Genomic DNA, 23,268 nt, shown 5'->3' on the forward strand with positions numbered 1-23,268 from the left:
GGAGGGCCATTGTGGGGTTAACAGAAGTGAGAAGGGGAAGATTTTATCACTTGTCTACCAATGCTGACAACTCGTGAGCATGCACAACTATCACCAAACAGCTGCTATGGTATAAATGTCAGTTGAAAGTAACATGTATTCATGAATGCACAATATATAATCATCATCTTCAGAGGTGGTGCATTTTTGTAGCCAGGTGATGTGAAACCAAATTAAGGCTGCTGTAGTGTGATGCAACAAGCAGGGGGAAATGACATTCAAAACATTTAATTAAATCATTTATTAAATATTTGTGATCATGTCTCATATTGCAGTTACAACATACTAATTGATGTAGGTTACCAATGAATAGTAGGATCAATTGGGGAACCTGTGTTCAAGGGGCCAGTATGGGAAAAGTGGCCATTGTATATTTTTTGCCCCCCCCCCCCCCATACACACCCCTCTCTTTTCCCCTCTTTCCTTCATCTGCAGCCTAAGGTGTCAACTTACACTGTCAATACCGGCTCTTAAGCAGAAAAGTTTGATGACCACTGATCTAGGTCTTATGTATATTGTGTATTGACCCTTTACTGTGACAAATATAGCAATAACGTAAGTTAAACTATTATACTTGTGGTGCCTATTTATAGACACATGAAAGAAACTTAGGAAATTTTTGATGAAATCGATGTGAAGTTGACTACCTGAGAAATCTGGGGTGGAGATGACAATATTTTCATGAACAGTTTTTATGAACAAACATTCATGAATGCTGTAAGAATGTGACCTAATGAAAACAGCAACTATGTGAAACAGTGGATGCTGCATCAGTTGTCTACAACAATCTAGTGCTGGAGCGAGGAAGTCATTGTTGCAAGTGTCTGTATATTAACTTATGAATTTGTAATGTAGGCCGCAGTTTACTTTGTTGTGTCATACAGTTGAGATGTACGAACATAAATTGAATGAATTGAAGAAATACAGTCTGGCTGTTTTAGAACAAGCATTAACAAGGCTCTCTTAGTGTAGAAAATTCCAAAAGGAGTCCTGATAAAGTGTATTCGTGGCTGTCATGGTAAAACATGAGGTGATCAGCCAGTTCTTAGTGCTAAAGAAGAAGTAGTGTGTCTTTCTGCAGAATTTCATAAAGAAAATTTATCACATTTTTTTGTCCCTAAACTTCCTTTTTTGTTACACTGAAATCAACATTAAAATTAACTATTATGCCAGATTTATTTTTCAGTTATTGGTACAGTTTCAGATCAGTTATCACATTACAAATAACTGCTCAAATTGACGTGCAGGTGAAAGCTACAAATTACTACAGCTCAAGGCCCATGCTCTGTATATTAATTTTATTTGTTTAAGAAATATTTAAACTTAAAAGTTCAAAATTGGTCAGCTTTGCCCTGATTGATGGTATCATTTCTCCCATTGCATCTTCATCTACTCCCTCTTTCATTTTATAATCTAGCCTTCAAATTCATATTCCTTCTATATTCTTCTTACACCTTTCTGCTTTTAGTAGTAATTTACCATCTGAGCTCTTGATATTCATACAGATGCTTCTCTTTTCTCCCAAGGCCTCTTTAATTTTCCTGTAGGTAGTCTAAGTCTTTCCTCTACTTATACATGCTTCTGTAGCCTTACGTTTGTCCTCTAGCCATTCCTGATTAGCCGTTTCACTCTTTCTGTCACTCATTTTTTAACAACAACGTAGAAAAAGATAGATTGCCACTCACCATAAAGATGGCACATTAAGTTGCATAAAGGCACAATTAAGACACTTACATATAAGCTTATGGCCACAGCCTTCATCAGAAAAAGAAACATGCACCATTAAAGCACACCTCACTCACACATGACTGCCAACTCTGGCAGCTCAGACCAGAATGCTACTGTCATGTGGAATGGAAGCAGCAATCTGGAGGGGGCAGGGAAGGGGAAGAGATAGCAGTGTATGGGTGTGGGGAGAGAAGTGCTATCTGGCAGAGTGTGCAGGGATTAGACTGCCAGCAGGCACAGCATCAGGAGGTTATGGGGCAGTAAAATGGGGAAAATGGTGAGAAAAATGAGAGGAGCAGGGAGAGATGGGTGGGTTCATTGGCAGAGGGCACCAAACAAAGAGGGTGGGAGAAAAGAATGGGGACATAGGGAGTGGAAACTGTGGGGTGGAAAGTGGGGGGGAGGAGGGGGGGGAATTATGTTACCAACGGTTGAAGCCGTGATAATTTCTTTTCCTGACAAAGGCCATGGCAGAAAGCATATGTGTAAGCATGTCTTATTGTGCGTGTCTGCTACTTAACATGTCACCTTTATGGTAAGTAGCGATCTACCTTTCCCTACATTTTTGATATTCTGATTCTGGATTTTCCATAGTTTAATCTCATTTTCTGGACATTCGTATACTCTTTTGCTCGATCCATTTGCTACATTTTTATATTTTCTCCTTTTGTCAGTTAAATTCAATATTTTCTATGGTATTGAAGAATTTTTACTAAGGCTTGTCTTTTTACGTGTTTGATCCTCTGTTGCCATCACTAATTTCATCTTTCAGAGCTACTCATTCAGCTTCTACTATATTCCTTTCCCATTTTTCAATCAATTGTTAACTAATGCTCCTGTTGAAACTCACAACAACCTCTGGTTCTTTCAACTTATCCAGGTCCCATCTCCTTATTATGTTAACTTGTTGCAAGTCTTCAGTTTTAATTTATAGTACATAACCAATAAATTATGGTCAGAGTCCATATCTGCTCCTGGAAATATCTTTCAGTTTAGAATCCAGTTCCAGAATCTCTGTCTTACCATTATATAATCAGTCTGAAACCGTTCACTGTCTCCAGGTCTCTTTCATCATTCTTAAAACAATTGTTAGCAATGATTAAATTATGCTCTGTGCAAAATTGTACTGAAGAGCTCCCTCTTTCACTTCAACCCAACCCCCTGCTCCCCCTTTACCACAAAACACCGGTCCACGTTGTCTTACTACCAAGTTACAATCATCCTTAACTATTTGAATAATTCCTTAATTCTCATCACACTTTCTATCTATCTCTTCATCTGCAGAGCTAGTTGACATATAAATTTGCACTACTGACTATGATTAAACAATTCATGGTTTAGCCTGAACTTCATTCTTAAAGTTGGATGCAGTACACGCTGCAAGCATCAGAGGGGCAAGAGCTTCCAGTCCAGGTTCTATCTTAAGCCTCTGGGCTGAAGCTGTTGAGCCCCACTTGCTATCCAATGGTAGCTCCTGACAATACAACATGTCTTTAAAGCTAATTCGTTCAGAGGGCACACCAGCATCAAACATTATCTTTCACCCTCCAGTAGAATGACATTTCCTAACTGCCTATGAGCCACAAAGCTGCTAGGAATCTGGGAACCTGGAGGAAACAGCTTGCAGCAGAGAAAAACATAGCTGACATAGCAGATACTGACGTTCTTGCACCGTGTTGCAGCAAGCAGCCACTTTGGCTGATAGAGAGACTGTAATGTTATGTGTATGTAGGCAAGCTAACTTGCCACCTAGAATTGGTGCAAAGAGCTGAATTTGCTTGCTGGGATGGGTGCAAGTCGGCAGGATGAGAACGTGACGCAGCCACTCTGGGTGAGTTCAGTTGCAGAGACAAGCAGTGTCATCAGAAATGGGTAAATCCCTATGCTGGGAATTTGGATAGCTGTTGATCACATGCCCTTTGTGCAGGAGACAATGCTCCAAGAAATTGGGAGTTTCAGACAAGCTGAAAGACGGCTTCTTACAGCTCTTTGAGAGTCTATAATAATTTTCAACAAAACATTAATGCAAACCCAATACATTTGTGATCCCAGAAAAATGAGGGCCATCCAATGACACAACAATATTTCAATATTTTACAGCGAATAAACATTTTCACAATGTACCTCTGAATTAGCAGCTTTTAAACACTTCATGCGATTTCAACATAAGGTATCTCAGATGATAGCATTATGCTGTAGAGATCATCTTTGAAAGCTACATATCTGTATCTATTTTATTTATTCATTTATTATGTCTTTTACATTTTTTTGGTTGCTCAAATGTTTGGAAGAACATTGTATTCTTCACATTTGCACGGCAAATGGCCCCAGCATCAGTACCTCATGTTTTATCATTTTTATGTATTTATTTAATGAACAGTTCATTACTTTGTGTGTAACTTTATTCAAATGTTGATTGCAAGTGTTATTAAGAACTGTTCTAATTTAAAAGTGGTCAATCACATGCTAGCTTGTAACGTAATTGTGGGGCACACTATACTGATTAAAGCCTGTATTATGGTAAGTGAGCAGGGTTCACCTTATGAGAAAGAATTTTTGTGTAGATATCGACCGCGTGTACCTGAATGGTGGCAAATCAGACTTACACACACTCTGTAATAACAATGATCCGTCAGCACGTTTGAAATGCAATTACACATCAGTATGGACCAAAAGCAACACTGAAGATGCTACCAATTTAATAATAATATGGTCGCCAGCCTAATGAGGCATTAACTGAGTTTCTTCCCTGTACAAGTTGGTATATATTCATGCAAAACAAGAAGTAGTAACACTGCATAATATAGTAGAATTTTAGAACCAGAAAATCTATTGAACTGATAGTTTCACATTCTGTACTGATATGGAAAAATCATGAATACATAACACTACACTATAATGTATACTACAAAACTTTGTACTATCTATTGATCAGATTAAAATCGGGCATAGGTTACCCTAGAAATAGCACTTTCGAGCCACACACAAAATGTCAATTTTGATAAAGATAAAACACTGATAAATTTTGGCTTTTATATTGACTTTAGCTTTTGTTGGTCAAACCAATTTAGAACACTTCAGAATTCAAATGAATAAAAAGGGTGGGGGGGACCCTGAAACTGTTATGATCACTGTATTAAAAAAATTGGTTACTGAATTTATTATGAGTTCAAGATTTCCAGTATATAAGTTACTACTCTTTTCATCTTATTTACTGCTCATTTAAATACCTTTATATATGTCTCGAAATAATTAAACTTCATTACTATATCAATATTTTTCAACTTCGTTAGACCTTCGTTATTCGTTTACTGGTTCATTAACAAAACATTTCTGTAAACACCATTCTAACATAGCTAGGTCTGCAAGTAATTATTATTAACACAAAATTCAATTTTTTTCATTTCGGGACACTCGGATTGCACAACATTTGGAAAGGACCCTGTCTAGGTTAGTTGTGAGGATAATTAAATGACGGGAAAGTTCTGGTAAAATTTAGGTTCACTCTATGGTCCATACGAATACAATACTAAAAGTTTCAACCTGCTTGTATCGATGCGGCGGTTGGCGGGCGGTGAGAGGGCGAGGCACAGAGCACACATACAACAACAGCTATGGCTCTTGATGTATTGGCACTTTAATTCTTCTTAGCGTCGCAATAATTTTCCATTTAGTGCCTATGGAATTTTGCCATGCTGTGTGGGCATTGGAACGGCATACCCGAGGCTCAATGAAACTACGTCTTCCAGGAGAGCCTCCTCACTCCAGAAGCTGTTGCTCAAACCAGTGCCAAACTCCAACTACTACTGCTGAGCCCGTTGTGCCATGCAGTGCCCATGCGCATTTTCCCACGCTCGCCTGCCATCCACCTTTTACCACTCCCTTACAGACAGGGTAGTCACCCGAGGTTTTGCATTCTACATATCCTAACACATTGCCTACGTATGGACCAGACGCACAGTTACAATTTTAAACATCTTACAACAGTTCTATGGATCGGAGCATGGAATGTCAGATCCCTTAATCGGGCAGGTAGGTTAGAAAATTTAAAAAGAGAAATGGATAGGTTAAAGTTAGATATAGTGGGAATTAGTGAAGTTCGGTGGCAGGAGGAACAAGACTTCTGGTCAGGTGACTACAGGGTTATAAACACAAAATCAAATAGGGGTAATGCAGGAGTAGGTTTAATAATGAATAGGAAAATAGGAATGCGGGTAAGCTACTACAAACAGCATAGTGAACGCATTATTGTGGCCAAGATAGATACGAAGCCCACACCTACTACAGTAGTACAAGTTTATATGCCAACTAGCTCTGCAGATGATGAAGAAATTGAAGAAATGTATGATGAAATAAAAGAAATTATTCAGATTGTGAAGGGAGACGAAAATTTAATAGTCATGGGTGACTGGAATTCGAGTGTAGGAAAAGGGAGAGAAGGAAACATAGTAGGTGAATATGGATTGGGGCTAAGAAATGAAAGAGGAAGCCACCTGGTAGAATTTTGCACAGAGCACAACATAATCATAACTAACACTTGGTTTAAGAATCATGAAAGAAGGTTGTATACATGGAAGAACCCTGGAGATACTAAAAGGTATCAGATAGATTATATAATGGTAAGACAGAGATTTAGGAACCAGGTTTTAAATTGTAAGACATTTCCAGGGGCAGATGTGGACTCTGGCCACAATCTATTGGTTATGACCTGTAGATTAAAACTGAAGAAACTGCAAAAAGGTGGGAATTTAAGGAGATGGCACCTGGATAAACTGACTAAACCAGAGGTTGTACAGAGTTTCAGGGAGAGTATAAGGGAACAATTGACAGGAATGGGGGAAATAAATACAGTAGAAGAAGAATGGGTAGCTTTGAGGGATGAAGTAGCGAAGGCAGCAGAGGATCAAGTAGGTAAAAAGACGAGGGCTAGTAGAAATCCTTGGGTAACAGAAGAAATATTGAATTTAATTGATCAAAGGAGAAAATATAAAAATGCAGTAAATGAAGCAGGCAAAAAGGAATACAAACATCTCAAAAATGAGATCGACAGGAAGTGCAAAATGGCTAAGCAGGGATGGCTAGAGGACAAATGTAAGGATGTAGAGGCCTATCTCACTAGGGGTAAGATAGATACTGCCTACAGGAAAATTAAAGAGACCTTTGGAGATAAGAGAACGACTTGTATGAATATCAAGAGCTCAGATGGAAACCCAGTTCTAAGCAAAGAAGGGAAAGCAGAAAGGTGGAAGGAGTATATAGAGGGTCTATACAAGGGCGATGTACTTGAGGACAATATTATGGAAATGGAAGAGGATGTAGATGAAGATGAAATGGGAGATGTGATACTGCGTGAAGAGTTTGACAGAGCACTGAAAGACCTGAGTCAAAACGAGGCCTCCGGAGTAGACAACATTCCATTGGACCTACTGACGGCCTTGGGAGAGCCAGTCCTGACAAAACTCTACCATCTGGTGAGCAAGATGTATGAAACAGGCGAAATACCCTCAGACTTCAAGAAGAATATAATAATTCCAATCCCAAAGAAAGCAGGTGTTGACAGATGTGAAAATTACCGAACTATCAGTTTAATAAGTCACAGCTGCAAAATACTAACACGAATTCTTTACCAACGAATGGAAAAACTAGTAGAAGCCAACCTCGGGGAAGATCAGTTTGGATTCCGTAGAAACACTGGAACACGTGAGGCAATACTGACCTTACGACTTATCTTAGAAGAAAGATTAAGGAAAGGCAAACCTACGTTTCTAGCATTTGTAGACTTAGAGAAAGCTTTTGACAATGTTGACTGGAATACTCTCTTTCAAATTCTAAAGGTGGCAGGGGTAAAATACAGGGAGCGAAAGGCTATTTACAATTTGTACAGAAACCAGATGGCAGTTATAAGAGTCGAGGGACATGAAAGGGAAGCAGTGGTTGGGAAGGGAGTAAGACAGGGTTGTAGCCTCTCCCTGATGTTGTTCAATCTGTATATTGAGCAAGCAGTAAAGGAAACAAAAGAAAAATTCGGAGTAGGTATTAAAATTCATGGAGAAGAAATAAAAACTTTGAGGTTCGCCGATGACATTGTAATTCTGTCAGAGACAGCAAAGGACTTGGAAGAGCAGTTGAATGGAATGGACAGTGTCTTGAAAGGCGGATATAAGATGAACATCAACAAAAGCAAAACAAGGATAATGGAATGTAGTCGAATTAAGTCAGGTGATGCTGAGGGAATTAGATTAGGAAATGAGGCACTTAAAGTAGTAAAGGAGTTTTGCTATTTGGGGAGCAAAATAACTGATGATGGTCGAAGTAAAGAGGATGTAAAATGTAGGCTGGGAATAGCAAGGAAAGCGTTTCTGAAGAAGAAAAATTTGTTAACATCCAGTATTGATTTAAGTGTCAGGAAGTCATTTCTGAAAGTATTCGTGTGGAGTGTAGCCATGTATGGAAGTGAAACATGGACGATAAATAGTTTGGACAAGAAGAGAATAGAAGCTTTCGAAATGTGGTGCTACAGAAGAATGCTGAAGATTAGATGGGTAGATCACATAACTAATGAGGAAGTATTGAATAGGATTGGGGAGAAGAGAAGTTTGTGGCACAACTTGACCAGAAGAAGGGATCGGTTGGTAGGACATGTTCTGAGGCATCAAGGGATCACCAATTTAGTATTGGAGGGCAGTGTGGAGGGAGACCAAGAGATGAATACACTAAGCAGATTCAGAAGGATGTAGGTTGCAGTAGGTACTGGGAGATGAAAAAGCTTGCACAGGATAGAGTAGCATGGAGAGCTGCATCAAACCAATCTCAGGACTGAAGACCACTACAACAACAACAACAGTTTCAAAATTTGTTACATTTCAATTCTATCACAATATTACTTGACATTTGACATAAACATTAATATTCACATTGAAACTCGTTTACAGTTTTCTTAACACAATGGCATGAAACAAAAAAGAAATGAAATCAGAACATCAATTACACAAGTTTATCGAAAAATCAGAAGAAAAAAAATTACTTATATGTACAATAGTACAGCATCGTTGTTACAAGCTGACACCACAGTTGAAAAGAGAACCAAAATACACTTCTGTCAAGAAGGCATAAATATTTGTTTAAACAAAATTCAGTGACAATTCATTGTCATTTAATGTGAGCTCACTTGTGCATGACTGCTGGCTTATTTCTTGATGAACAGTCCTGTATTTCTAATTATTGTGTATGATCTGTGTGTGACCAAATATTTATAACATTTCTTTATTTCAGTATTGTTGTAATATATTAGTTTAGTCCGGGAAATGGTCAAGTTGAGTCAAATCGTGTCTGCAGCTCATAAGAATGATATATTTTTGAGGGGGTGGCCTTCAGTCACTTAAAAAGCAGGTAGTAGCAAACTCTGCAGGAGTCAGGTGGAGACTTGGACTTCTCAAGTGAAGAGCTCAAGCAAGTGATCCTGGACACGTTCCACAAGTTCTGGAAGGAGGTAGACATGCCTGCAATAACAAGTGGTGTTCAGTCATGGAGATGTTTGACTCTGGGTGGTGAAGAGCCACTAACATACTTTAACTTCTGAAGGGACTTTGTATTTTGAGAGGTCTGCATGTGTTCCACAATAGAACTCTATTTCCACGTATTCACAGAACTGAGAGTAGACAGAGTATGAGTTATTATTCTTTGTATCGTATTTATGAATCGTCATGTAGAACTCTGAACTGTTTAGAGATGGTGAATATTTCATGTATTGTGATCACAAAGTGGACTTAGTTTTGCAAATATTTGACGACTAGTAAATTTGGCGATATTGCTGCCATTCTCATAATGCTCTCAACATATATTTTCTGCATTTGATAAGGGGATTTTCTGTCTGCATTTTAACTGAATATCATAGGACCACTTCCCATTTATTTGAGATGTCCTTTCTGGAATAAACATTATTCAACATAATTCTGTCATAGAAATCAATTATAGAGATTACAATAGAGCCCTTGTTATTAAATTAGTCATTTAACTTTTTCAAGTAATGCGTGCACACTCAAAAGATGCATGCAGTAGCAGTGCCTCGTCATCCACGCAAGTGCGCCACAAAAGAGCAATACTGTGAACTTCTGAAAGAGCGTGCCACAGGCGAGTGCCTATTTAGAACCTGCTGCAATACACACACACACACACTCAGTTATTGCATTATTACTGTTTGCATTCATTTGCCTTATGTTATTGTGTTCAGTGTATATTATGGTGAATGACATACAGGCCACAGTCTAATAAATTTGTACTAACATTCTTGGGTGTGTTGTGTCCAAGTTAAAACACAAGTGATAAGGAGTGTGGGATTGTTCTCTGCACAGTTTTCAGTCTCCTGTCGGTCCTCTGCTGTGTCTACGATGTCAGACAGTGCTACTGATGAGTTTTTACGCTGGCCAGTCGACTGGCAAGGAGTTCTTATTGCGGAATTTCAGCATCTCAGTCAGCAGTGAGAGGCAATTGCCACAGAGCAACCCAATCGAATCGAGGTATTGCAAATACTTGCCTGTGTTTGGGCCAGTTCGGGTCCATCTCAATCTGTGTCAAGTGCTGCATCGCCCCTTGCCCCTCCTGTTTTGCCAGGCACTACGCCAGTCATTTACCCACACCATTTTCATCTTACAACAAGTCTGTCGAAGAATGAAAAGCTACAAAAACTGATTGCGGCAGCATTTTCTTGCATCACCTTGCATGTATCAACTCCTTTGCCATCTGGCCCCCTGCGGTGTTTGTCTTCACTCTCTTTCAAAATAACACGTGTAACCTCCTTGCAAGATACTACTGTAAACAGACGCATGTCATTGCCACTCGAGTTCTATCAGTGTTGTGAGAAACCAGAACATTCCTATAAGACTCAGGCAGCTGACTTTCATGGTTTAAGCTGTCATTGTCACTGACATACATAAGGAGTCACGTGCCCACCAAACAGTTTGTGACACAGTCACGCAATCAGCCGCTGATCATGATGTTCGTGAGCGGGCCCTTTGATGTGAAAACCCTTCGCTCTCCATTGTAGCACAGTCGTTTCAGATTTTGAGGGCTTTGAGTACTCGAATTGAATTGTGGTGTGAGGTTGCAGATGTTTGACCCGCTTCCCCCACTGTTTGTCAGATGGTTCACAAGGGGACAATATGGTAGCAGTGGTCCGCACATGAGCAGAACGTTACAGCAGCTGGCCCACTTCACTGTGGGAGTCGTGGCCGCAGCAGCAGCAGCAGCATGGCAAGCACGGTAGCAAACGACTACCCATGTGCTCCGCGCTTCCCTTTTGTCCGTCATGTTATGTCACTCATAATAGACCAGATTGTCCTAAGTGGTGGGCTGTTTGCAGACAGTGTGACAAAACGGACGGGCCATATTGCTCCTGTTTGCAGTGCAAAATTCCATCAGCCCATTGCAGATGCTGACACAGATGTCAACTGTATACCAGCAATCTCCATTGCACCCAATAAGCTTTTTATTGATGTTGAGGTTTATCAGAAGGTTTTGAACATGAGAGCCAACACTGGTACTGTTGTCATTATTTGCCTTGCAAACGTTCACGGAGTTGGGTTCTCTCCCTTTAGCACCACCATCACGTACGTTAGTCACCTACTATAAGCAAAGCATTCCAATATTATGCAGTTACTCGGCCCCAGTCACATATAAATCTGTGGTACTATTTCCGATGAATTTAATCTCGTATCTGATCGAGTGCCTTATACACAACTCGACACTTTATGCTCTGAATATTCTGTCCTGTTTTCTGCGGGTTTTGGTTGTGCCAATAATTTTGAAACCCGCTTCACTGTGAAACCTTCAGCCGGACCACATTTTTTTCGGGCTCGCCCGGTGCCGGTGGCGCTCCGTGACCAAGTTGAGACCGAGCTCAATGGCTTCACAGCCTGCAAGATTGTCCAGCTAATTGCATCTGGTGAATGGGCTACCCTATTATTGACATGTATCCCATGTCACGCCCTGACAAACAATTTTGCTAGGTTCACTGGTGGTTAGTATTTTTCTGAGATCGATCTCTCTGATGCATATTTGCAGCTTCCCATTGATGCTGGCTTTCAATTGTTCTCAGTTGTTAACACACCTTTTGGTTTGCATCAATACTTACCATTTGGTGTGGACAGAACACTTGTGATTTTTCAATGGTTTCCAAACGGTTCACGAGATCTGTGCCTGACTGTGTCAACAATCTTGATGATATTGTGGTGTCCGCCTGCTACACTTCTGAACATCCCAACAATGTATGTGCGCTCTTTTCAGTGTTACAGACTACCAGGTTAAAATGCAGTTTGGAAGTGTGCCGCTTCTTTCAGTCTTCTGTTGTGTATCTTGGGTTCGAGGTCTGTAGTGCTGATATCAGACCTCTTTGTCAGAACACTTCTGCCATTGTGGCTCTAACCCATCCTACATCAGTCGAGGACCTCTGTGTGTGTGTGTGTGTGTGTGTGTGTGTGTGTGTGTGTGTGTGTGTGTGTGTGTGTGTGTGTGTGTGTGGTTTTTTTAAAAAGATTGCTTATTATTATCATCTGTTTTTGTTGGGCGTGGCATCGGTTGCACAGCCGTTACATTACGTGCCTTGCTGCATGAAGGGACATCTTTCCACTGGTCGCAGGCACATGAAACAATGTTTTCCAAACTGAAGTCTATGTTAGAACCTGCACCTTGCCTCATAACCTACCAAATGGGTCAACAATCCAACTGGGTCAACATTTAGTGTTGGCAACAGATACGTCCCAACATGAACTCTGGGGGCAGTGTTAGCTCATAATAATCGTGATGGCTCTGAGCGACATATGGCATGCACCTTGAAGATTCGTAATTTATCCTCAGTGCGGATATTCACAAATAGAGAAAGGAGCCCTTGCCATTGTTTATGCCTTAAAGAAGTTTCATGTTTTTCTGTAGGGTGTAAAATTCCATCTCATCATGGGTCACAAGCCATTAGTTTCGTTGTTTAACCCCTCAGTGTCATTGCCAGACAAAGCAGCACACAGCCTTCAACATTGGTCACTGTTCCTCTCTCAGTACAGCTGTGAGATTCACTTTCACCCCACAGCTAAAAGTGCAAATGCTGACATGGTTCCCTGTCTTCCAGTCAGTCCGGTCCCAGTTTTAGATCAGGAGGAGTTACTCTGTTTCCACATTGATGAATGCACTCATCACACTGTTAATAGTTTTCTAATGGTTAGCACTCAGGTTGTGCAGGCTAGTGCTACCGATATGATTTTATGGAATGTGATACATTGCATACAATATGACTGGCCCAAGGTGCCTCCATCGTGGGCATCTGACCCCCTCTGTAACTACTAGGTTTTGGCATTGTTTCTCTGCCGTCAATGTTGTTCTACTTCTTGATATGGCCTATTCGGCTCCTCACACAGTGATTCCCTATGTTCTCTGTTCAGAGATCTTGCAGTTGCTGCAAGCTGATCACTGGAGGGTATCCTGCACCACGTCATTAGTCCACCGTCATGCTTTTTGGCCCAGTTTGGACAGCGACATTACTTGTTTGGTTACGGCATGTTGTCAATGCTCATCGCAGCAAGCTGCCCTGCGGGCAACATTATCTCTGTGGCCAAAGCCTTCGCAGGCCTGGGACAGTTTCCTCATAGATTTCACTGGCCCTTTCCTTAATGTGTACTAGCTAATAGTAATGGAAGCATTCTCTCGATTCCCATATGTTGTTTGTTACCCGTCAACTTCGGCCTCTGCCATGATGGTAGCACTGTCAAAATTTTTTTCCATCGAAGGACTTCCAGCAACATAGGTCTCTGATAACGGCCCTCAGTTTGTCTTGCAAGAGTTTGCTTCTTCCTTCAGTGCCCACAGTATTTGCCACATTTTCGCCTCATCCTTCCACTCGGAGTCCAACGGTGAGGCTGAAAGATTAGTTAAAACATTCAAAATGCAAATGAAAAGTACCTGACTCTGTCCCCGTCTGACATTGCTTCAGATTAATTTCTGTCTTACTATCGGTTTACATCATTCAATGATATCAGCCCCACCGAACTGCTTCAGGGGTTTCAGCCCCAAATGCTCCTGCATCTCCTGTGGTTCGGCCAGGAATGCCAACCCATGAAGTCATCATCCTGTTTCTGGCCCAGGGGTGGCTGTCCTGGCATGTGGGTTTGGTCATCAGCCAAAACAGATTGTTAGCATCATCACTCAAGGCTGCAGCCGCTGTCTCTGCGATGTCCGTACAGACGAGGGCCTCTGTGCACGTCATTACGACAAGTTGAGCCTGCACATGGACGACTGGATGACCCTGGCCAATATACCATCACCACCATACCGGTCTGTGTCGCTTGACAGATTGCTTGATGTGGCTGGGTCCCTGCCAAGAAATATGAGGGGTTCCCCGTCAACAGAGGACGAACGTGGCGCAGCTTCTCCAATACTGCTACCAGACCAGGGCAGCCGCCATGCACATCGGAGCTGTCTTCTCCAGTTCAGCTGCCAACTGCAGGGGGCACCATCACAACCCCCATGCCCTGGGCCTGATGTGGACGCAGAGCTCAAGCCTGCATCACCTGTCCTACCATATGAATTGACACGAGAAGGTGGACTGCAACACTGCTCGCACTCCTAGTGCTTCCGACCTTATGCCCCAGTATCGGCATGTCATCTCAGTCAGAGCCTCATGTTATTACTAATTGCATACACTTGCTTTATTTTATTGTGTTCAGTGTGCATTTTTGTGATTGGCTTGATGCCACAGACTAATAAAGTTGTAGTAACTTTCTTTGTTGTGTTGTGTTCAAGGTACAACACTTCTATTTTTTATTTGTGTGTACTTTATTAATTGGCAATTCTAGCCAATACGTAGACTATTTGACTGCAGGATCACAGCTACAGCTTATTATTTCCAGCGAATTAGCTATGAGCATGAAAGCAGATGTGCATAGCTCGACCCTATAACTGCATCGAGCTACTCTTTTCAAACGGAGCCATGCATAGTTAAAGTACCTAAAGTATATATGACCACACATAAAGAGGCAACTCGTCTGCTCATATGGGAGGCTGTTTAGGAAGACTAACTACTCAGCAGTAACATAGAGGTACCGTTGTGAGATCCAGAATACATTTTATTTGTTAGGATAAATTCTTTTCTACTTTAAACAAGCATGGTGATAACACAGTGGTCAACACTGACCATTCCAAGAAGAGAAACTTACAAGGGAACCTCCCCATCGCACCCCCCTCAGATTTAGTTATAAGTTGGCACAGTGGTTAGGCCTTGAAAAACTGAATGCAGATCAATCGAGAAAACAGACGCGAGAGGGCGAGGGAGAGAGAGAGGGATATGTATAGCGTTCTTTTCAGCTTAAATTGTGGTAACAGTGGTAGTTAGTCCACTTCGAGAATACAGAGGCACTTCACAAAAAAAAAATTTGTGAAAAGGTTCGAAGGAACTGTTACTGACATACTGTGTTGTCATTCAGGCACCAAAAATTATGGGAAAATTTATGAAAAAACTGATTATGAACATTTCTCAAGTCCTGAGGTGAGGTGTAAAACTTTTGAAACTGTACTAGTCATCTTCTTCATATCTGCATGTTCAGTGTGATTGGATGCTAGCTCACTTTGTAGATAAGTTTCTTTATGAAACTTCCTGGAAGATTAAAACTGTGTGCCGGACCGAGACTCGAACTCGGGACCTTTGCCTTTCACGGGCAAGTGCTCTACCACTGAGCTACCCAAGCACGACTCACGCCCCGTCCTCACAGCTTTACTTCTGCCAGTACCTCGTCTCCTACCTTCCAAACTTTACAGAAGCTCTCCGCTGCAGGGTGAAAATCTCATTCTGGAAGTTTCTTTATGTTTCTACTTCCCTATTCTTCTTTCCACGGATTCAAGATAGACCTAAAATGTTAGTTTCACACTACATGTAAAGACAGTTCATTTTAAGGTCACTAGTGGCCCATTTTGTAGTTAAATTTTCTTTCATTACAGTAAGGTTTCAGTGTACAGTAAGAGAGAGAGAAGAGGTAATCTGAAAATACTTCCCTTAATTATCCATGTGAGTAGAGTGGCACTAGTCTTAATTTGCTGTAGGTATGCTTTATGGACGCAGCCTGCAGTGGTTTGATCCTGTGTCTTATGTACAACTAGAATCTTTCTACATCTCTTCATGATAATATTACTGAAACATGATGTATGCATGAATGAATGAATGAACGAATGAATGACAACTGATTAAATAATGGAAAATCCAGGAATGTAAAAATATTATGAAAAGGGTAGTTGCTACTCACCATATAGCTGAGATGCTGAATCGCAGATTGACACAACATAGAGACCGTCACAATAAGCTTTTGGCCAACAAGGTCTTTGTCAAAAATAGACCACACACACACACACACACACACACAGTCTGTGGCAGCTGAAGCCACACTGTGAGCAGCAGCAGCAGTGCATGATGGGACAGACATCTGGATGGGGTAAAGAGGAGGCTGGGGCAGGAAGGGGGACAGTGAAGTGCTGCTGGGAAGCATGCAGCAATGAGGTGGAGGGAGGACAGGGTAGCTATGTGCACTTGGGTGGTTAGATGATGGGGAAGAGGTGGGGTGGAGGAGGTGGTGGACAGCAGAGAAGTAAAAAGTGTGTTGGTGGAATAGAAGGCTGTGTAGTGCTGGAATAGGAACAGGGAAGGGGCTGGATGGGTAAAGACAATTACTAATGAAGGTTGAGGTCAGGAGGATTACAGAAACACAGGAGTATTGCAGGGAGAGTTCCCACCTGCACAATTCAGAGAAGCTGGTGTTGTGGGAAGGACCAATATGGCACAGGCTGTGGAGCAGTCACTGAAATGAAGAATGACATGTTGGGCTGCATGCTCAGCAACGGGGTGGCCCAGTTGGTTCTTGGCCACTGTTTGTCAGTGGCCATTCATGTGGACAGACAGCTTGTTGGTTTTCATGCCCATATAGAATGCAGCACAGTGGTTGCAGCTTAGCTTTTGGACCATGACTGGTTTCACAGGTAGACCTGCCTTTGATGGGATAGGTGATGTTAGTGACTGGACTGGAGTAAGTGGTGGTGAGAGGATGTATGGGACAGGTCCTGCATCTAGGTCTATTACAGGGTATGAGCCATGAGGTAAGGGGTTGGGGGCAGGGGTTGTGTAGGGGTGGACAAGCATATTGTGTAGGTTTGGTGGATGGCAGAACACCACTGTGGGAGGAGTGGGATGAATAGTGGGCAGAACATTTCTCATTTCACGCAGGGTATGAGCCATGAGGTAAGTGGTTGGGGGCAGGGGTTGTGTAGGGGTGGACAAGCATATTGTGTAGGTTTGGTGGATGGCAGAACACCACTGTGGGAGGAATGGGATGAATAGTGGGCAGAACATTTCTCATTTCACGGCACAATAAGAGGTAGTTGAAAGCTTGTAAGTGCATACCCAGGACTGGAGCAACTGAATTACATTCTCCGCAAGGGTTTCGACTACCTCTTGCCATACCCTGAAATGAGAAATGTCCTGCCCACTATCCTTCCCACCCCTCCCACAATGGTATTTTGCCATCCACTGAACCTACACAATAGCTCTTACCTCATGGCTCATACCCTGTAATAGACCTAGATGCAAGACCTGTCCCATACATCCTCCCACCACCACCTACTCCAGTCTAGTCACTAACATCACCTATCCCATCAAAGGCAGGTCTACCTGTGAAACCAGTAATGTGATCTACAAGGTAAGCTGCAACTGCTGTTCTGCATATTATGTGGGCATGGCAACCAACAAGCTGTCTGTAGGCATGAATGGTCACAGACAAACAGTGGCCAAGAAACAACTGGACCACCCTGTTGCTGAGTGTGCTGCCCAACGCAACATTCTTCATGTTATTGACTGCTTCACAACCTGTGCCATACAGATCCTTACCACCAAAATCAGCTTCTCTGAATTGTGCAGGTGGGAACTGTCCCTGCAATATATCCTATGTTCCCATAACCCTCCTGGCCTCAATGTTAATTAGCCATTGTCCTCACCCATCCAGTCTCTTCCCTGTTGCCATTCCAGCACTACACAGCCCTCTATTCCAACACACTTTCTACTTCTCTCCTTCTCCACAACCTCCCCTGCCCCCTCCCACTTCAAGCTCACCCTCCGTCTGACCACCCAATTGTGCATAGCTGCCCTACTCTCTCTCCACCTCGTCTCTGCACACTCCCCAGCAGCCCTTCACAGTCACCCTCCCTGCCCCAGCCTCCTCCTTACTCCCACCCAGTTGTGTCTCCCATCATGCACTGCTGCTGCTGCTCGTAGTGTGGCTTCAGCTGCCACAGACTGTGGTCATGTGTGTGTGTGTGTGTGTGTGTGTGTGTGTGTGTGTGTGTGTGGTGTCATCTATTTTTGACAGTGGCCTTCTTGGCTGAATGCTTATTGAGACAGTCGTCTTGTTGTGCCTACCTGCAACTCAGCATCTCCGCTATATGATTGATGATTATATTTTTCTGTATGTTATGCAGTATCTCGTATGAGCAATTGCCACGGTTCCAACACAACCATCCCTGTGTCACAATTTTCTGATACCTGCATTAGCAATCACAAAGTTCCTGTATTGCTATCTTTGGAAATTGCTACTTTTGGATAAATATAGCTAAATACTATCATCTTACTTTTAACCAGCATAAGTTCTTTATGATGAGCTCAGTGCTTTTCCATCAAACATGTATTGCATTGTATTCACTCTATCCATCATAGAAATTTTCCATGGAAACTGACACAGTAACAATAAATAACTTCTAATGCGTAATTTAAAAAGCATTTTCTCTAACCTAGTGTTATTTGCTGAAGTGGTATCATTAAAATAAATTCACACTGTTTAAGGTCTCACCAGAAGAAGGCCGTGCCTTGGCAGCCCAATTCGGGTGTCCATTCTACGAGACATCAGCAGCTTTACGACATTTTGTTGATGATGCGTTCCATACTTTAGTGCGTGAGATTCGACTCAAAGAACGTGACAGACGTCATACAACTACTAAACTGAATAAACACAGTCGATGGCGACGACTGCGCTCGATACTTGCCATCGTCTTTAGGCGTAAACGTAATTTCTCTCAGTAAGAAAATGGTTACACTCCCAGACAAACAGCTTTACAATTAAAATGGCAGATACCATTAGCATTTTGTGTGTTCTTTTTAAGTCATTTTCTTCTTCCTCCCTTTCTCTGTGAACTTAGATTATAGTGGATAACTTTAAGATCTCATGATTTTCGTGTCACTTTTATGTAATATCAGGACAGTTGCTTTTGATATTCATATTTATTTTGTTAATATTTTACATCTGTGTAAAAATGTAATCATAATGATGTTGTATGTTACAACATGGAAGTACAAAACATCCTTTGTTGGCAAGTTTGCCAATGTGAAGGAAGAACGTATAAACTTAAATACATTTTATAATAAGGTTAATTCATTTTGATTATGTTTCAATAAAACATAAAATATTTGCTTAAATGTTGGGTACTAGTTCCCATTCTGGGACTTGCGTACATAGAGAGAACCTCGAATCTTCACTCTGATCACTGAGGAATGTATATGCATATGTATCACAACAATTGGCCATAAGCATGAAGTATCCAGTTTACGTGGCTTTCTGAGAAGTATATTAACATTAACCCTGAAGCGAAAAATCCCACCATGAATTACTATTGTAACTTGTAGGAAATATTTCCAAGCACAATTTCAATAGTTTTGTTGGATATTTTCTATATGAAGACAATGTCAGTCTCTTAGTTTAATTTGCAGTTACTATAGTATGAAAGTTTTGATGAATGAAGACCAGTTTCTTTCCCTCACCATATTCTGCTCACTGGAAAACTGAAAGTGAACCATGGAATTGTGAATGTAATTAGTGAAATTTCATGCATGTAGTTTAACTTATTGTACTAGCATTTGGGTTGTGACTGTTCCTGCTGGTTGAAGTGAAGTACTATGAAACTGGGTAGTCCGAAAATAACAATAAAAGTGAATATCAATAATAAAAAAAGTATTGATGGTATCACAGAATGGTTTTCATACAACTGCTTATGACGTGGAATAATGCTTTAAATAAAACTGAAAGAAGTAACATGCTAGTTAAATTTTTCACGTAATTTGAGTCAGTAATATCCTACATTTCAGCTGTGACCAATTACATTTCAGTTAAATTAAATTAAATTAAATTAAATGTGTACTTCATCTGTCCAGTAGGCATTCAAAATCTAGTTTTCATAATTTTCTATTTGAGCCTGCTGGGAAATCCATTTCACTATTGATGGGTGACAGCTCCAGACACAAATAACAGTATCAACTCCCAGTTAAAAATTTATCTAGTCTGGTAATACAGTTTTCACTGTCAAAAGAAAAATCCAGTACATATCTGTGGAAACCACAGATTGCTGTTAATACCTCCTTACTTATTGAGATTTTATGTCTAATTACAAGTATTTACTCCTTCCCCGCCCCTGCATATTTTACTGTATAATAAGATGGATGACAATTCAGATGTATTCAGTCAATTTTGGTCATGCATACCGTCAGAAGATAACTTTGTAATTCATAAAGATATGTTGCAAATGGAATCGAACTGAAAGTTAAAGAGTAAGAAAATCCATACAATAATTATTTTTTTTATTTATTTTTTCCAATTTCACTTGTTACAAGTAGAAGTTACTAACTGTATGTATGCTTGCAACAAATTGTTCCACTAATTCTCAGTTGTCTACTTCACCTTTTTTACAAACATATGATTTACAAACATTTCACATTCAGTAGTTATGTCAAATAAAATTTGGCCAACAAGAACAGCCAAGTATGAGGACTGTACCTTGAGCTTGTGTTTCAGGCTGACAGGGAAATTGCATCACTTAGTTTTTCATTTAGATTCCATCTTTTCTTCAGTCTCACTGTGTTTGCTTTGGTTCCTATCATTCTTGCCCGCATTCTTCTTCTTGAGATGCCAGTAAGATTTATTTCCTCATATATTTCTGAAGAAAGAATTTTTGTACCCGAGAGTTTGACATTTGAATTTAATCTGTAATGGTCTTTTATCTATTTCACTACCAGTGCTTGAAACATTTAAATGGATATAATTTTTTTCCATAATATGTTTTTAATTGGAGACTCAGACTACTTTTAACCATAAATATTCAGAAGTTTAACTTACTCAGCGTGACCATTCATAGGGAAACTGACATCCACATAATTCTAGAAGTATCACACTGAAATGTATGTCAAAGTCCAATCTAAAATCTAAAGAATACGACTGACATCCATGTCAGTCATGATTTTCATTTCTGTTTAATTAATGTTTTGATTGTTTTGTTAAAACAGACCTCTATTTTGAAAAAAAAAAAATCTGTTGAATGTGTATCACTGTATTAGCAAAAAACTAACATTACAACTGAATACTAATTGACCTAGGCTGTGCCCTAAATGAGTTGTGTTCAGAATGTCACCCTCCCTAATTTCCCTAAATTTTCATGACTGGAACAGTGTTGAACGTGTCAATAATAGAGTATATGTATTTTGCATTTGAGAACATTGATGTTACTGCCAATGAAAATAGCATAACTTAGAGAATAGTGAAAAAAAATTGAAGCTAAATCACAGTTATCATAGTTGATACGGTATACTATGCAGATTTGCTAACATTAACAAAAAAGCTTAAGAATTCTCAGTTTTTTAACATTGAATAACAAGAGATAAAGGGATAGAGACAATTTGTGACTGGGAGAGCCAAAGAACTTGTTCCTTACTGTTAAGACATTCCAGAAAGGTAAACTGTAAAGTCAAGTATTGTAAAAATAGACTCAATATCGTTTTAGCCCCTGTAGTTGCACATCCTTTGCTTTCCTCGTCTTGGTCTTCTGCTGATCAATAAGTCTAAAAACGTATTTTCTAATCTCCTTAGGCCACTATCATGTATGTTTCTCTAATTTTCGAATAAATACAACTTCTTTTCACTACCTTTACTTTTTAGATCTAAATTGAGGTATACAACTTTTCATTCTATCATCAGGCACAGTGATGATAATATTTTTAAATGATTATTTCAATCTTAATTTGAGAACAATGGACCCATACTTTTAATACATTTTGGATCAATTATCAGCATTCATGTAAATAAGCAGAATCATGTTTTCAGGCCCCTTGATAAAATAAATTTAACTGCGCTTGAGGTTACCATCAGTGCTTGCTATTTCTTACAAAATGAATCTAATTTTACAGCTGAGAAATAAAAGAATGATTTCCATCTTAAAATCTAAAATATTTATTGCAGACAACCATTTTGTTGCAAAGTGTGGTGCTTTTTGTTAGTTTCAATTCATGATTGATTAAAGTTGCTGAAAACAATGTATTGGTAACAGGCCTAAGCTACTGTGAGTGATGTAGTCAGTTGTTTTCAAGAATGGTACCTAAATGTCATTATTGTAACAACTTTCTTTGTTATGGTAAGTAACACTAGTACCCTACAATGAATATTTCACTTATAACACATGACAGTGGAGCCTAAGATATTATATGCAAGGAACAAATTGTGAAATGGAAAGATATAGTACTCTGTCAAGATTACTCGTTATACAACTATGCAATTACATTATTGGATGTGTGAAACTGATTGATTGTTATCAAAAATTTTGCTTGTTAGTAGTGTGTACAGTATTAGTTTTTACCTTACATTACTATGAGAAGGGGAAAACATTATCCAAACCCTAACATTGAAACAATTTGAAATTAATAATTTGTGAAGTATTTGCTTTAGTCACAATGGGTCCAATAACTGTTCCAGTAAATGTGGCACTAAAAGTTAGTGCACAGAAATACCTCTACTGAATTGATGATATTAATTTACCTTTGTACTTTTGCATATTGTAAATATATTGCTGCAGTGTAATTATGATTATTGACTTATTTAATACTGATGTACAAAATAAAAATGATTTTGTTGTTTTCTATTATATTTTCTTATTGTAAATTGAAGGCATATAAACTGAAACAGCAGCATCTGTAAATGAGGTATGCCTAAATACAGAATGACAGGGTGGGGGGTGGGAAGAGAGAGAGTTACCACTAGATAGAGGCATATGATAAAGCATTTTCAAAATGCATATAAACTATATTTTTCTTCTCATTTTTCCTGTTTTCTATTGTCCGTTAGATGCTTCAAAATTCACAGAAGTAAGTTCCATCTTTCCAACTAAACGAAAAGCAGCATTTTTTATTTTTGCCATATACATTGCACTTCTTTTATTTATGCAGCATCTTCAGTGTGTGTGGTCCAGATGTGTTCATTTGGTCCCAATATTACAGCTGACCAATTTCTAGTGTTTTTTCACCCGTTTATTACAACATATCATTTGCAATTTACACTGTGTGATTAACATGAGTGTCACACATGTTGATCACACAATGAAAAGTGGAGGTGATGTGGTGTAATAAACATTGGTGAAAAAGCACTGGAAACTGCCCAGCTGGAGTATGAGGACCAA

General features: G+C 40.0%; 1 protein-coding gene across 1 annotated transcript in view; it reads left to right on the plus strand.

The window, feature by feature from the left end:
• Positions 1-22,734, plus strand: part of LOC124797947 (GTP-binding protein Rit2) — a 104,838-nt gene extending 82,104 nt beyond the window's left edge. The window contains exon 5 of the mRNA XM_047261091.1: positions 18,623-22,734. Coding sequence (XP_047117047.1) covers positions 18,623-18,859 — 237 coding nt within the window. The 3' untranslated portion in view covers positions 18,860-22,734. The remainder of the gene's footprint in view (positions 1-18,622) is intronic.
• The last annotated feature ends 534 nt before the right edge of the window (positions 22,735-23,268 follow it).

The sequence above is a fragment of the Schistocerca piceifrons genome, chromosome 5 (assembly GCF_021461385.2).
Source record: "Schistocerca piceifrons isolate TAMUIC-IGC-003096 chromosome 5, iqSchPice1.1, whole genome shotgun sequence".
Lineage (NCBI taxonomy): Eukaryota > Metazoa > Arthropoda > Insecta > Orthoptera > Acrididae > Schistocerca > Schistocerca piceifrons.